Genomic DNA, 15,556 nt, shown 5'->3' with positions numbered 1-15,556 from the left:
TCCAAGGCGGGCCGGAAACCCGGGAGGCTTACCTCCTGGATGCAGCAATCCCCGCCTCGGTTTAACTGCCGGGTCTCACGAATTATGTGAAACCCATCTACGGGCAGTTAAAATTCAAAATGGATGGGGAAAAAAAAAGAGGCTTCCAGTCTCATTACAATATTTAAATTAAGTTTCCCCCCCCCCACCGGGAGCAGGTTGGTCGCCCACCAACCATCCTGCCCCCGGTAAAACCGGAAGTGGGCAAGTTAGAGGCGGGGATCAGGTCGGGAATCCCATTTTTAACAATTTAACTGCCCCCACGCTCCAAACCCACCCGTTTTTTTAAGGGGAAAATTCCAGCCTTTGATGCTGTAATGTGAGCCTTTAGGGTTATTCTGGATGCAGGATCTAAGATGGGCCAAATAGCCTTCATCATCTGTAATTATCTTGCGATCTCCTGATGCCAATTTACTAAGCTACATAACTCTAATATAAAAGCAAAATCTGAAATAAAAACAGAAAATGTTGGAAATACTCAGCAGTCAGGTGGCATCTGTGGGGAGAGAAAGAGAGTTGGCGTTTTAGGTTGATGACCCTTCAATCAGAACTCTCTTATAATATCTTGTTTTAATTGTAAGCATCTTTCCATCTCTGCAAAACAATTAATGGATGATACTGGATAAATGAAAAATATCTTTTACCATGTAGATGAAATGATTGAAAATATTAATCAGCAGGTAAATGACTCCTAGTTGGGAATGATAATGATAAACATTTTATCAGAATTCATTTTAAGTAACCATTGCAAGAAAAAATTTTTTTTAATCCTGAGGGGGTCACGGTTACAATCCTACAGATATAGCAAGGCTAAATGGTTAAAAACTGGCACTAGTAATCAATGATGAATTATTGATAGAGGAGAACAGACTCCAAACCGAGATAAATACGGTTTTATTTTAAAAGCTTTAAATTTTAAAAAAATGCACAAAAAATCTTGTCAAAGTTTGGGATGGACATCAAAACACAGGAAGTCCCCTTTTGGTTTAAAGCAACAACAGTAACAACTTGCATATTTAAAATTTCCTTGCTACAGGATTGCAGCCAGCAGCAACAGGCACCTTCGTATAACACCTGCTGACAGAAAGCAGTAACCTATCTCCCCAGAGGGATTAAAGACGTCTCGGGAGTGTAAAAAATATTTACTTTGAAATGTACTTTTTACTGTGTAGGTGAATTAATCAGTAGCAAGTATTAAGTAATGAAGGGTATTCTTTCCATTAAACAACCAAATCTAATTATTTCCTTACCATCTTGTTGTACTGATTTTTTAAATCCATGTGTAAGGACTGTCGTATCTCACTCAGAATGCAGATAATATGAGAAACCTGGGTCTCCTCCAACTCTGGGATGTGCAGGTCTACCAGTGTTGCGCCAAAACCCGTTAGGTACTGCACCGCTACATAAGAGTGACAAAATTAACAAATTGATTGTGAAAGCACTGAAATAATTCATTTGCATTTTCTACTTTTAACTCAACTCCTTTTGTAAATACCAATTTTAATTTCTGTGCAAGACAATGGGATATTGCAGGCTGCGAGTCCTGTTGTACTGACCATCCTCAAAGTTAAGGAGGGTGCGTTAGTGATACAAGGGCCCTGCCCCTCGCTCTCCGCTCTTACATGGATGCAGCATTGCTGGAAGGCATGTAAATAGCAGCCCAGCTGACATGTTAAAAATCACAGTTTAGGTTGGTACATCTGACTGAGTTACTGATCTTTTATTAATAAAGAAAAAATGATATATTGTTATTTGGCATAATAAACTATTTATTCAAACAGGCAATTTTCACCACTCTCCTAATTTAACCTCTAATTTTTTTTAAATTTTCTCTCAAGTCTCCGAAGGCCCTGCATCAATCTCTGCAGAGGGCAGGTGACTTGCTTTTACCATCTCTCAACAGCAATTGAATGAGCTGTTAGGAGGTATGTTGGAGAAACGCAGTTTCCTCCCTTTCGCTAGGTGGTCAATGGCTGAGATTGAGAATTTACCTTGTAGGAAGTCATTGGTGCAAGACTGTGTATTACAATTCTACGGCTATCAACTCAGTTGAAGCTATCTTACTCTTGACCAAAATCAGACTCTGAAGTGGTTCCTATATTAGCGGGTAAATTCTCCACTAATGTGCTCCTCACACACAGCCTTACCTTCCAGGAATATACATCAGGGAATGACACAGGTGCAGGTTGTGATTTTCTGTCTATTATTATAGACAGGATAGGCACACCAACGTCAGTGTTCTCGCTCAGGCCAACATCCCCAGCATCAAAGCTTTGACCACGCTCGATCAGCTCCGATGGACGGGTCACATCGTCTGCACGCCCGATACGAGACTCCCAAAACAAGCGCTCTACTCAGAGCTCCGACACGGCAAGAGAGCCCCAGGTGGGCAGAGGAAATGCTTCAAGGACACCTTCAAAGCCTCTTTGAAAAAGTGCAACATCCCTACTGACACCTGGGAATCCCTGGCCCAAGACTGCAAAAAGTGGAGGAGAAGCATCCAGGAAGGCGCCGAACACCGAGTCTCTTCGCCGGGAGCAAGCGGAAGCCAAGCGCAAGTCAACCCAAGCACCCCACCCACCCACCCCTTCAACCACCGTCTGCCCCACCGGTGATGGAGTCACCCGAGAACTCATTTTTAATGTGGAAGCAAGTCATCCTCGGTTCCGAGGGACTGCCTAAGAAGAGAAGAGATTATTGAACGAATGGAAAACTATGGGCTGTGCCGATAATTCCCCGATATCCACTTGCAGAGCTGAGGCTCTGCATTGGGAGCACAAACAGAAAATGTATTCTCTGATCTAGCTTTTCTCCTGCTGAGTTTCAGATCCTCATTTTACTTTTGCCAAGGTTTGAGCCACAATTCAACTGAAGATTTGTTGAATCCAGGCTCAATTACCTAAATCAAACCCCCTTACCAGCTCTTCTATCCTTACACATTTCACTTCAGATTTAAAAAAAGTGTCCTAGATCACAAAAAGGCATTGATCTAAAAACTGTGTGGAGCACAAGTGTCAGGATGAGTCTGTTTATGGCTCACCCTGTTGAAGTTTGCAGGGTCGGGTAATGAGAAGTGAGCCTTTTGTGGATTGAGGCATTTCTACAGTGCCCCCATGCCAAAGAGGCCAGAAGTGATAGTTGAAGCTTGCCAGCCTGTGTGTGTCGGGGGACAGGGGGTGTGGGGAGGGAGGTAGGATGCAGTGCTAGCTTCTCTTCTTCCCCCTACCTCCACCACCCTCAAAGGTGGGAGATCAGCTTGTAACATTGTAAAATATAAAATTCTTCCATTCTACGGGGGTCCAGGATGGCCTGATAGCTACAGGTAGAGGCTCCACTGCGGATTTTCAGCCACATTGTATAGAATAATAAATTTAGAAAAGGAAACTTTCCAGGTATTCATACCTTTCTGACAAATATCCAAAATTTCAGTATCACAGTCCTGTTAAAATTCAAGACAAAGACGAAATTCAGAACAGAATAGAATTTCAGGATACAAAACCACAAATAACAGAAAATCATAGGAAAACATGAATCAGGAGACAGAGATACTGCAAACATTTAGACCCCACAGTTCCAGGGACCGGAACGAGAGCAATTGCAGCTTGATCCAGTCGGGGTGGCAGAAACCGCACCAACTTTGTGCCCAGTGTCTTCCCTTGATATTGATTTCTGAGGGAGGAGCAAGACATTTCTTGGGCCCACCCAAGATGTGCCACTTAGGAGGTGTGTCTGGACATTCCTGGGAATTCTGCCCAGACTACCATCCCATAGGGCCCAGCAGTACCTAAACTGGCTGAAAGTAGGCACAGGTTCCATTCTGCGCCTTCAAGGCCCAGAAATGCAGCAATGAAAGCTAACTGATCCCAGAGGAATTGAACACCTATAACAAAAGCAAAATACCGAGGACGCTGGAAATCTGAAATAAAAACAGAAAATGCTGAAAATACTCAGCAGGTTCAAACAATTGCCCCCTTGAGAATTGTAACAATTACAAGGACATTTTTCTTCAGGTACCTCAAGGGATCTGCTCCGATCTCCAACACTTTATCAGGTTGCGTGCCTCTGTTGCACTTCCACATGCATGGCAAACCTTTAGATGTTTACATGGCCCCATCCTCCAGATTTGGTTGGGGTGCGGGTGGGGGGGGGGGGGGGGTGGGGGGGAGGGGGCGGGAAATCACCAGCAGGGTAAAGGGGTAGGTGGAAGTTCTGCCCTGCCACACATTCTTGTACCCAAACATACATTTCCATAGAACGTTATTTCACCACAGCAGAATAATCTGGACTTTACCATGAAGAACTTCCAATCTATCCCAATTTTTATATTCTTCAGATCAGGATTTCCAATATTGTCAAAGTTCAACGAAGGCTGTTGCAGACCTGAAAGAAGAACAGCAACATGACACCAACCTAAATTAGATTTACCCCAAGAAGGCTTGGCGATGAAGTAGATTAAAACACAATTGTTACGGATTTGAAAGTTGCATTTTCACCAGGAAGGTGAAACAAAGGACTACGAGGACACTGGATAAGACTAGACCTTATTTTTTAAAATGGTTGCTTTCCTGCAAAGAGAATTAGGCAACTTTTACAATGCTTCTAGTTGTAAGTTTGTAATTTTTGGGGGAAACTTGACAATGCCACTCTCATTTTTACATGTGGGAAGTCAGCTACAAGACTTTTCCCACAGATCTTTCCCACAGATCTTTCCCACAGATCTGTGCATTCTTTTGCACTGCCAGAGACTTTCAAAACATGAAACTTCCAAATCTTGTAAACTTCCAAATCTTGTAAACTTGTAGTAACATTATTTATACAGTTTTAAAACTAAATTCACATGCGGAATAAAATGCAATAAAATCTCAAACAAACATTCAGTTAAATGAACAGGGAAAATACACTGAGGCACAAAGGCGCCTCTGCTCAAGAGAGCGTTGATTGAGGCTGGGGAGGGAACGAGACGGACATCGATTTCATTCATAATTTTCGTGAGGGTAAGAATTCCTTTATTTTGTCAACTGTCACCCTAGACCTTGCACCACCTGCAGCCAAGAAAACAAATGTATAAGCTGTTCCCAGACCACTGGCAATGCTGCCAAGTGCAGGTAACAGCCCGAGGATGATTGCCACACTGAATTTCCCACTCTGTAGCAGAACACATTATTGTGGGAGAAATGACCCTTCACGAGTTCCTCTGGCTCCCAAACATACATGCAAAATGTCTTCATTTCACCCTACTAGAAAGATGACAACACAAGAGGGATAAACATGTTTTACAAAATGCCCATTAAATTGCAGGTTTGAATGTCATGTTATTCAAAAACCATCAAAAAAAAAAAAATCACAGAATTTTGCAAAGATTGCACTTAAATTATGAACATACAAAAACAAAACAGGAAAAGACCAGAGTCTGTCCTATAATGTAATGATGTGACTTCTACACACCCATCTACGCCCACATACCAGTCACAAAATCTCTCCTGAACAGGCAAAAATGAAAAAATCTTTGGCCAATTTGGGAAAAGCTTCTAGGAACTTCCTCTTTAAGCACTGAAGGCAATCAAACAGGTTCCAGGAAACCATGGTAACAGACACACCCCATTAATACCCACCTATCTTCTATATGCAGTTATGTTGGCCACAAAAACTCTGAGTTCCCTTTTGAATGTTTACAGCAAATCCGCACTCTACATATGCTGGCAACTTATTCCAGAGGTCGGCAACTCTTTACGAAAAGAAAGCACCTCCCAACATCTAACCTAGTTCTTTGCTTACCAAAGTTATACCCGTGCTCCCTGGTCCTCCCAAATTTGTTTAGCTTGAATAGCCCATCCAGATGCAGTTTAATCCTTGCATTATTTTAAAAACTTCAATCAAATCTCCTCAAAGTTTACACTTTTCTAAAGTTAAAAAGCCCCAGGTCTCGAAGTCTATCATGTTAACTAATGTCTTTTTTAACTACATGTCAATCTAGTGAGCCTCCTCTGGACCTTTCCTAGGGCTTTTATCAGCCACCAAAATCAGGGCGCTGGTGTCAGAGCAGCTCAGGACACCACTCAAATGAACTCTGGCATATAGGCTCAAATCCAGGCAGATATAATGATTATCTCCTCTGTTACAAGCTAGATTTCTGCACAATACAGAGGAAAACAATGCTGTTACACTCCCCACTTTTAAAATAGTGGGTGTTTTCCATTTTACTGTATTAGGACTGTAACAGCTACATTTTTCTTTTAGATGTTTTTCTGCTGATCTAGTCACAATTATTGATGTTGGGCTAATCACAATTATCGATGCTGAGAATTATTCAGCACCCAAATATAATTCCAGTAAATTACAAAAAACTTACTATATGGGCAATTGGAATCTGGGCCTGCCAAAATTGCATAGGCTATAGCAGCATCTTTCACAGAGGTACAAATTGGACCTGTAATTACAAACAAATTATTCAGAGTTTTCAGCCTTGTCCAACACAGCAGATAATCAAACAGTTCTTTTCTTAACACTTTGGAGAAAAAGGAGCAACTTAGATTAAGGAGAGAGTGGAGGATGCAGCTAGACTTTGTAACTTCCTTTCTGCATCATTACAACACGTCCAGGAGCAGAAAATATCACCACATTCCTTTTAGAAAATGAAGTTAAATAAACTGAAAAACAATTCAATTAAATGCTGTAGTTCTACACAGCAATTGTTTCCGATCCTTAGAGTAGTGTATTAGACAAGATACAGCTGCAACATCACTTTTGTATAGTGTTGCAATGGGAATTTGGATTAATTCATCCATTATAAATGTGTGAAGAGGCACAGTGTCACTCAGTTTTCTTTAAAAGATTATTTAGAATTTAAATAGCACTTGAGTATTAAAACTCTTCCCAAGCTATAATTCAGTATTTGTAAAATGTAATAAAATATTTTTTAACAAACTCAGCCTGTTACACATATCATGTATATTCCTTGCAGGTTCATAAAATTGGACAGAGAATTGTGTATGTAACTTAATGGAGTGCAGCAAAGTCTCGTCTTACCCAAACTGACAGTGGAGTAAGAAAGAGGATGGGACCCGAAGGTACTGATTCGACCAAAAGTAACTAAAAGAAAACCACAAAAATAAAAATGTTAACAGATTTCTTCTTTAACAATCAAATTAACAATTAAACAAGTATTTCGACTGCATATGTCAACAGAAGTTCTTGAGACCAAACCAAAGTCTAAATAGAATCATAGAATGGTTACAGCACAGAAGGAGGCCATTCGGCCCATCGAGCCCATGCCAGCTCTCTGCAAGAGCACTTCGGCTAGTCCCACTCCCCCGCCCTTTCCTCGTAGCCCTGCAAAAAAAATTCCTTCAGGTACTTGTCCAATTCCCTTTTGGAAGACATGATTGAATCTGCCTCCACCACCCTTTCAGGCAGTGCATTCCAGATCCTAAACACTCGCTGCGTAAAAAAGTTTCCCCTCATGTTGCCTTTGGTTCTTCTGCCAATTTTGCAGGATGTCACAAAAAAAGTGTAAACTTAACTACATAAACAGAAAATCTTGAAACTGAACAATACTATACATGTCAGTTTAAGAGACAGCTTTAGTGCTCACAAAAGGAGAAGTGTACCAGATGTTCTGTCCCCAGCAGATTCCTTTTCAGATAAAAGGCCCAGAGTCTGACAAGCACTTACTTCTAAAATAAAGTTTTGTAATGAGCAGATAACACGTTGCATAGATTTTCAGAAATGGTTTCTCTACACCTGCAGTCTGCTCACTAGTATGTTTCATTCTCCAGCTGAAATGGTCTTTTCTGTAGAACTCTGTGCAATTACCTTCAATATAATTTTGTAAACTGCATATTTCCAGCAGAATTCGTTTGATGATTTTTTTGTCCCCAAGCTATGTTTTTTATTTTCTTTTTCTATATGTTTTTATCTTACTGGTGCACTCTGTCATTACAGCCTGGTGGATACAGAAATTCCAGTTTGTTTACACTAAATACATTTCTGTTAGTACTCCATCCGATGGCCTAGCTAAGAATTCATGAAGTCATCTAAATGAGGTAATTGGCATTTAAAAAGGGGTGAGTTCCAGATTTCAAACTCCCAGCAGGAAGCCTCCCCCACAACAGTGCATATTAGAAATACCTGCGCGTGCGATTTTCTGACTATTGATACACGATAGCGCGTGCCCATATTTACATTACGCAAGGGTCCTCACTGGAAGGGCAATGTCAGAAACTCATCCCTTTGGAGTTCATTTACACAGCTGTAGAGTCAGTGTGAGGTGGTTTCACCTGACCTGATTCTAGGGCAAAGTAGACAGAGTTTCCCTATGCACCGATGCCACACTTGTAGGGTAACTGCTGCCTTACCGACATACAACTACTGGACCCTAACTTGCAATTTTGTGTTTGGAAGTCAATTACCTGAGTCACCTCAATAAAGGATTTCTGATTTAAAGTAGCAAGTATAAGGGCAAAGACCTACAAATGGGCAGATATTAGGCTGGACACAAAGGGCTGGATTTTGTCAGCCCCGAGGAGGTGGGTATGGAGGCGGGACTGCCGGTAAAGTTGCAGAATGTGGGGGCGGCTGGCAAACCCGCCCCGTCCCGCCTCCATGCCCTTTTACCAGGAGGCTGGAAGCTGTCCTGCCCCGGGTCCCGTCTCCGAGGCGGGAGAGGGATTAAATCCTATTAACTGCCTGTTAACAGGTAGTTAACAGGCAGAAAATAGAATTAGTCCCATTTTATCTTTCCAAGTGCAGGCTTCCTGACCTCGGGGAACCCCGCCGGGGTGTAGGAGGTCGGAGGGGTCTGAAAGTGCAATGTAGAGGTGAGTGATGGGTGCAAGCGTGGAGTGGTAATTATGTAAGGTGAGTGTAAAGTGTTAGAAAATGTTCACTTACCTTTGTTTCTGCCTACAGCCTTCAGCCGCTGTGGATCTGGAGTCCCGACATCTTCATTGTAGATTTCACAGACTGGCTGTTGGATCCTCTGAACCAACAGCCAGGTGATTTCTGCAAAGTTGAAAGGTTTGAGGAGTCCTGAACACAAGGCCTCATCAAACTACACAGAATGTCAGTGTTAGACAGCTTCACAGAGCTGTCAAACGCTGACATTTCTTCTTTCAAGAAATTGTGACAGATGGCACGTCAGACGTTGACGTGCTCTGTCACTGACTTACCCCTAATTGGCCTGCTGAGCCCGCTGGGCGGGCTTAACAAGGTCAATCAGGGGAAAATCCCACTGGTTGGCCAAAAGCTGATGGAGGCGGGACTGAAAGCCGGCAAGCAGCAGTCCCGCCTCCAAAAGCTTCCCATTGACAAAATCCAGCCCAAAGTTCTTGATTATAGAGCTCCTCTTTGCAAGTGCATCTTACAATCATACCAAGACAAAAATACCTTTCAGTCCTACCACACCACAAAACGATGCTGGAATTCTTATCGAACCTCCTCCATCAGTCCCAATAGCCAATGGGCAAAGACCTTTAAGAAAACAAAAAAAGTGACTACAGGTTAAATCCACACAGTGAGAGACTGCAACTTCTAGGCTTAGGTCTGTGAACTATATTCTACATCTTAATGTAACAAAATCAGTGCAACAAAGCAAGCCACATGAATAACAATTATTTAATTGACAGATGCCAACAAAAGTTACTCTAAGATACAGAAAGTGACAGGGCAATATCACAGATAAAATAGGGAACGATCTAACTCTAAATAAGATAACTGTGGCTAAGTGTTTTATAAGTAAAAGCAAATACAAATATGAACTTTCAAAAAAATCAATTCAAGGAAAATTAAAGTGCAAACTATGTAGACTTTGTTGCTGGTGCAGTTCCATTATAACTAAGCGTTTAAAAAAATAGCAGATTTAACACATTCTCTTCCTTGTAATATATTTTTTAAATTGAGGATATGTTGATATACAAGAATAGCAGGTTCTTCTGCTGGCTCAGCAAATTTATGTGGTCAGTAGCTAAGCCATACAGACCAGAAAAGTCCCAGGTTCGTCCCGTCTGTGGTGAACTAGCTGATCTGAACTGGATGGTGACGGAACGCTACAATTGATTTTAGTGCCTGTTAGAGAGGTGAAGATTCAGCAGAGGTTCCTGCTCCTAATCACCGTCAAGCAACACATGCTGGAAGTGTATCCGGGATATCAGACGAGTGCGGGATTGGGCTTGGCTATGCCATCTACACATTCTGTCAAAGTTCAAACGTGAATAGTGGCCAATTGGAAAGGTACTGGAGAGCAACCAGCACTCCTGGGACCATGTTCTAGTAGCAGTCAAAGACTTCATGAAGACAGGCGAAGAGGAGAAAACTGGCAAGGAACAAAAATATTTTGCTTTCTAGTAATCAGAAAATGAGTTCCTTTACTGCAGGCCAAATGGAACTAAAGTGGCGAGAGTGCCTACATAGTATTTTCTTGGTTTCTAGAAATACTCATCTTCTAGAAACTGTGAAATACAGAGCACCCTTATTATGACTTATTCTGATAAGCACTAGCCAAGGTTACTTAAGCAATCCACAAAAGTCCCAGGAGCTACACATTTGTTATAGGAAATCACCTCACCAGTTCAGTTCAGATGGAGATTTAATCAGCTCCTTGTACATCCTACTAGATATGCACGCTCTGCCTTCAATATGCACAACAGATGATGCTACCAGAAAACTGAATACATTATTTCTACATTCTTCACTAAAACAGGTAGCTTAAGAAGGCCCATTTTAAAATTTGGTGTCAGACACTGCCATATTCTTTGAACAATTAAACTCTTACCAGCTGCTACGGAGGCCCCCGAGCCGCTGGAACTTCCTCCAGTAAAATGGCGAGGGTTGTAAGGGTTCCTGGAAACACCATGATAGCTGGAATGACAGGACAGTTTGTAAAATATACTTCACACCAGCAGAATTTAAAAAAAATGTATATTTCCACTGCCTCGTGCATGCATACTGTTTCCTCTTTGTTAGGTCTCTTGCTGCGGTCTTACACTACAACTCCTCCTAACTCACCTCTATCAGTCAGTCAATCTGCAGATACAGATTTACTGGAGTGTGCGGGGAGGGGGGGGGGCGGGGAAGGGGCGGAACCAGTTACATCAGCCACATACACCCAAGACCTGCCAAAGCGCAGACATGCGATGTCACCCTTCAGGAATGAGGACAGTTAATTTAAATTCATAAACATGATCAATTTTGATGTACCTCGCTCTTAAAAACAAACATAGTTCTATAGCCCTTCATAGCTATGAGGAGAGCCATGACAGTTGTTGTTGTCAGTAAGTCAGCATGCAGCAGATGGCATACTTCTGGAGTAAAGTGTAGGTGCTGGAGATGGGTGTCCTTTGACATACCCAGGTTGGAGTGGTGCACTCTAAGTATGGGAGCTTGGGTCTTCGCAGAAGTGAGCCTGAAGTATCACTGGATATGGAGATGTTGTGCCTTCATGAAATGCTCCTCCCATACAATTTACAAACCACTATGGCAACACCCAAAAAGTTTTCCATCATCCTTACTTTGTTGTTGCAACTGCAACAGTTATCACTTAGACTGCAGGGAAACGTGCCTTTGCCAATTGTAGCCTTCCAGCAATACTATAGAGGGGAAATTGATCTCTGCCAAATGTTTAATGCACAAGCAAAGATAGGATAAAGGTCGAGAAATTAGACTCCAAAAAAGTCTCCAAATAACAATACCTTGCAGCCAGGAAGCAATTTGTGTTTGATAAATTTGATAGAATTTTCAGATGAAATAAAGAATTGATAAAGGAACTGCTGATAATATTGTGTATATGGATTTTCAAAAGACATTTGATAAGATGCCACAGAGAAGGATTGTTGTTAAAATGAAGGCACTGCATATTGAAAGGAGTGTGGCAGCATGGATAGGAAGTTGGCTAAAGGGCAGAAAATAGAGAGTAGTGGTTGAAGAGGCTTTTTGGACTGGAGGGATGAACACAGCAGCATCTCCAGGGGCTAGGTTAGGACTGGTTAGTAGGGTCCTGAACCTTGTCCACCCAATTTGTAGTGCTCTGAATGATTCTGGGATTAGCAAAGCGTGTTATGCTGTGCTTGAGCCTCATTTAAATCTAAAACCAAAAAAGGACAAAGGGAAAGATCAAGAGAATTTACTGATGCAGAGGGTTGTTTGGACAGAAACAATGGTGGAAATATAATCCACAATAGCTTTTAAATGGGAAGTGGATAAATATTTGAAAAAAGAAAATTTCAAAAGGTTATGGAGACAGGACAGGGGCATGCCACCAACTCCAAACAGAAGCAAGAGAAGCAGAAATATCATTTGATGGGTAAATGCACAGGAGTTGAGGCATCAGCACAACATTGATCTACAGCACAACAAGGGACAAGACAACACTTGGAGCACCTCACAAGAATGCTGAAGAAGGTGGCATGTGCGAGTTTGAAAATGCTGCAACCTCTACTAAGATACTCCAAATATTATACATAGGACTCTCCATCGATCATGTACTAACGTAATTCAAATAATCCACATCGCTTACAGCAATGTTAATTTCCAGCAAGAATGTAGAAATTCAGCAGACATCACTTTAGAACACTGGCACATTCCACATCCTCCATTTACCACAGTCAGTACACAACATTGTTACAATTGTCTCACGAATGTAAAAACCAGAAAAAATTATGCATTATACTTTTTGGCTGCTTATACTATAGTATAAAACATTAGCGAGTAAATTCCAATCATTGGCGGCCGTGTCTTCAGCTACCTAGGCCCTAAGCTTCAGAATCCCCTCCCTAAACCTCTCCGCCTCTCTACCTCACTCTCCTCTTTTTAAGATGCTCCTTAAAACCTACCTCTTTGACCAAGTTTTTGGTCATCTGTTCTAATATCTCATGTCGCTCGGTGTCAAATTTTGTTTGATAACACTCCTGTGAAGCGCCTTGGAATGTTTTACTACTTAACGCTATACAAATACAAGTTGTTGTTGTTGTTGATCCCCCAAGATATTAAAATACTTGCACCATGGGAAACAGAATTGTAAATTAAACTGTCTATTGGTTATGGAGTTAAGCTGCAAAAGCCAAAGCTTCACCTGTTGACGTTGCAGCCAGTTACACCTAACCCAAGCTCATGCATGTTGGATACACCAATGATAACTGCTCCAGCCTCTCGTAATTTTCTTGTGATTGTAGCATCCTCAGTTTCTCGCTCCTCACCAAGATAAAGAGTCCCCACCCGGTGATAGTATGGAACCTATTCAAAAGTAAATGAAGTTAGTAAAGAAATCTCTTTTAAGCAGCAAGTGCAACATATGTTATCCAACAGTGACAGATTTCCTAATGCAATGATTGTACTGGGGCTTTAAGTACAACAGTCAACAGGTAGGGATGAGCATCTGAAATTTCACAGCAAAATGATGATCTTAACTTCAGTAATTCTCAACTGGTTCCATTTTTCAAAAAAAGTTAAACATTTGAATGTGATCACTTGAACTGAATCTATAATCAAAGTCCTGAAGCTCCACCCTACTCACAAACCCGTGTTGTACATCAACTGAACTGATTTCTAAGCAAAAACACCCATTGCACAATTGGGTTTCATTTAATCACTACATTCATTAAACGTCTCAGCCTCTGTCAGGTATAACATTTTACTCATTCAAACGGGCCCTAATCGGTCAGTTAGCCAGCCCGCCCACAGGCAATAAGACTTGAGGACAGTGTTATAGCCTGCTAACTCTGATTTATAATAACTTAAATAACCTTGGATTGTTACTGAATGGGTAGAGTCAGAATAACTACTTGCATTTATATAGCACCTTTAATATAGGAAAACATCCCAAGGCACTTCACAGAAGCAAAATTTGACAAAAATTGACACTGAGCCAAAGGAGGAGATATTAGGAGTGGTGACTATAGGGTCTTAAAGAAGGAGGGAGGGAGGTGGAGAGGTGGACAGGTTTAGAGAGGGAATGCTAAAGCTCAGGGCTTAGATAGCTGAAGCAATAAGAACATAAGAATTAGGAGCAGGAGTAGGCCATACGGCCCCTCGAGCCTGCTACAACCATTCAATATGATCATGGCTGATCTTCGACCTCAACTCCACTTTCCCGCCCGATCCCCATATCCCTTGATTCCACTAGAGTCCAAAAATCTATCTATCTCAACCTTGAATATACTCAAAGATTCAGCATCCACAGCACTTTGAGGCAGAGAATTCCAAAGATTCACAGCCCTCCGAGTGAAGAAATTCCTCCTCATCTCAGTCTTAAAAAGCCGGCCCCTTATCCTGAGACTATGGCCCCTAGTTCTAGACTCTCCAGCCAGGGGAAACAATCTCTCAGTATCCAACTTGTCAACCCCCCTCAGAATCTTATGTTTCAATGAGATCCCCTCTCATTCTTCTAAACTCCAGAGAATATTGGCCCAATCTACTCAATCTCTCCTCATAGGACAACCCTCTCATCCCAAGCAATGGTGGAGCAAAGAGAGTGGGGGGGGGGGGGGGGGAAGATGTGAAAAAGAAGCCAGAGTTGGAGGAATGTAGTTATCGAATGGTTGCAGAGCTGCAGGAGATTATAGAGTGGGACTTGGTGTGGGTTAGGACACAGGCAGCAGAGTTTTGGATGATGGAGGGTAGAGAATGGGAGGCTGGCCAGGAATAGTGAAGCCTAGAAGTGACATAAGCACAGATTAGGGTTTCAGCAGCAAATGAACTTGATTATTAGGTTTGCACTACAATATACATTCAGCCCTTTTTTGGTGACTTACAGTTTAACATTCCTGTAAAGAGCAATGTTATTAGCAGAGGAAAGGAGAGGGTCACCATCCCTACACATTGTACACAACTTGGTGTGTTTTTCCAGGCAAGTATCCTCTTCAATCTGATACATTCTCCTCCAATCAAAATCTTGCTAAAATTCTGAATTAAAAAAGGAAAAAGCCAACATCTTTGGATGGATGCTGATGAGCTCTAATGTTATCAAATAGGTTCGCTTGCGTATCTGGGAATCTCTGGTTTCCGTGGTAAAAGCTTTACATAGTGACATCACTTTAACAAAGGAATACAGCCTGGTACAGTGGTCAGGAGAGACACGACATTCAGGTTTCTCTTATCTTTAAAAAATCAGTAACAAGAGAAGACTTACAAATACAAACACTAAGAGAAGAGTAATTATTTATGGTTATTGATTTGAAGTTTTGCAATAATACGTGAAGTTCATGCTATTTTCATTAGCTCTCAAGGCCAAGCTCAGAGGCCTCAACATTTGTGCATTAAAGCTCCCATCTACATTGCTTTTAGTTGCAAGAAATAAAATAGGTTTTGGAAAACACTGTTGCATGCAGCAGTCCATCAACCACCCCCCTTTAAATAGCAGGAGCAGGGTGTATTGTCCCATGAGAAGTCTAACTCATTTTGAGTGAGAGGTTAACATTTCCATTAAACATAAATTGATTTCTAGATGCCCCATTCTTTGCAAAAACCTTCCACTGCCCATGAACTGAAAATGCTATAATTGTGCTTTCCTCCCTCCCTACCCACCTGG

At 41.7% G+C, this 15,556-nt stretch overlaps 1 protein-coding gene across 6 annotated transcripts in view; it reads right to left on the bottom strand.

The window, feature by feature from the left end:
- LOC147107633 (uncharacterized) overlaps positions 1–15,556 on the bottom strand; it is a 69,944-nt gene that overhangs the window by 28,086 nt on the left and 26,302 nt on the right. For all 6 annotated transcript variants that reach the window (XR_015080842.1, XR_015080843.1, XM_086006830.1 and 3 more), the window contains exons 8-15: positions 13,103–13,263; positions 10,808–10,893; positions 9,424–9,507; positions 7,066–7,128; positions 6,389–6,466; positions 4,331–4,419; positions 3,442–3,478; positions 1,290–1,438 (exon numbers count right to left, since the gene is read on the bottom strand). Coding sequence is in view for 4 of the 6 variants with exons in the window: in XM_086006830.1 (XP_085862956.1) it covers positions 1,290–1,438; positions 3,442–3,478; positions 4,331–4,419; positions 6,389–6,466; positions 7,066–7,128; positions 9,424–9,507; positions 10,808–10,893; positions 13,103–13,263 (747 nt within the window). In the remaining 2 variants the exon portion in view is untranslated. The remainder of the gene's footprint in view (positions 1–1,289; positions 1,439–3,441; positions 3,479–4,330; positions 4,420–6,388; positions 6,467–7,065; positions 7,129–9,423; positions 9,508–10,807; positions 10,894–13,102; positions 13,264–15,556) is intronic.

Source organism: Somniosus microcephalus, chromosome 14 (genome assembly GCF_052327205.1).
Source record: "Somniosus microcephalus isolate GS21.2 chromosome 14, FLI_Smic_1.0, whole genome shotgun sequence".
NCBI lineage: Eukaryota > Metazoa > Chordata > Chondrichthyes > Squaliformes > Somniosidae > Somniosus > Somniosus microcephalus.
Note: the sequence above shows the minus strand (reverse complement) of the source record. Positions and strands in the feature narration are given on the sequence as shown.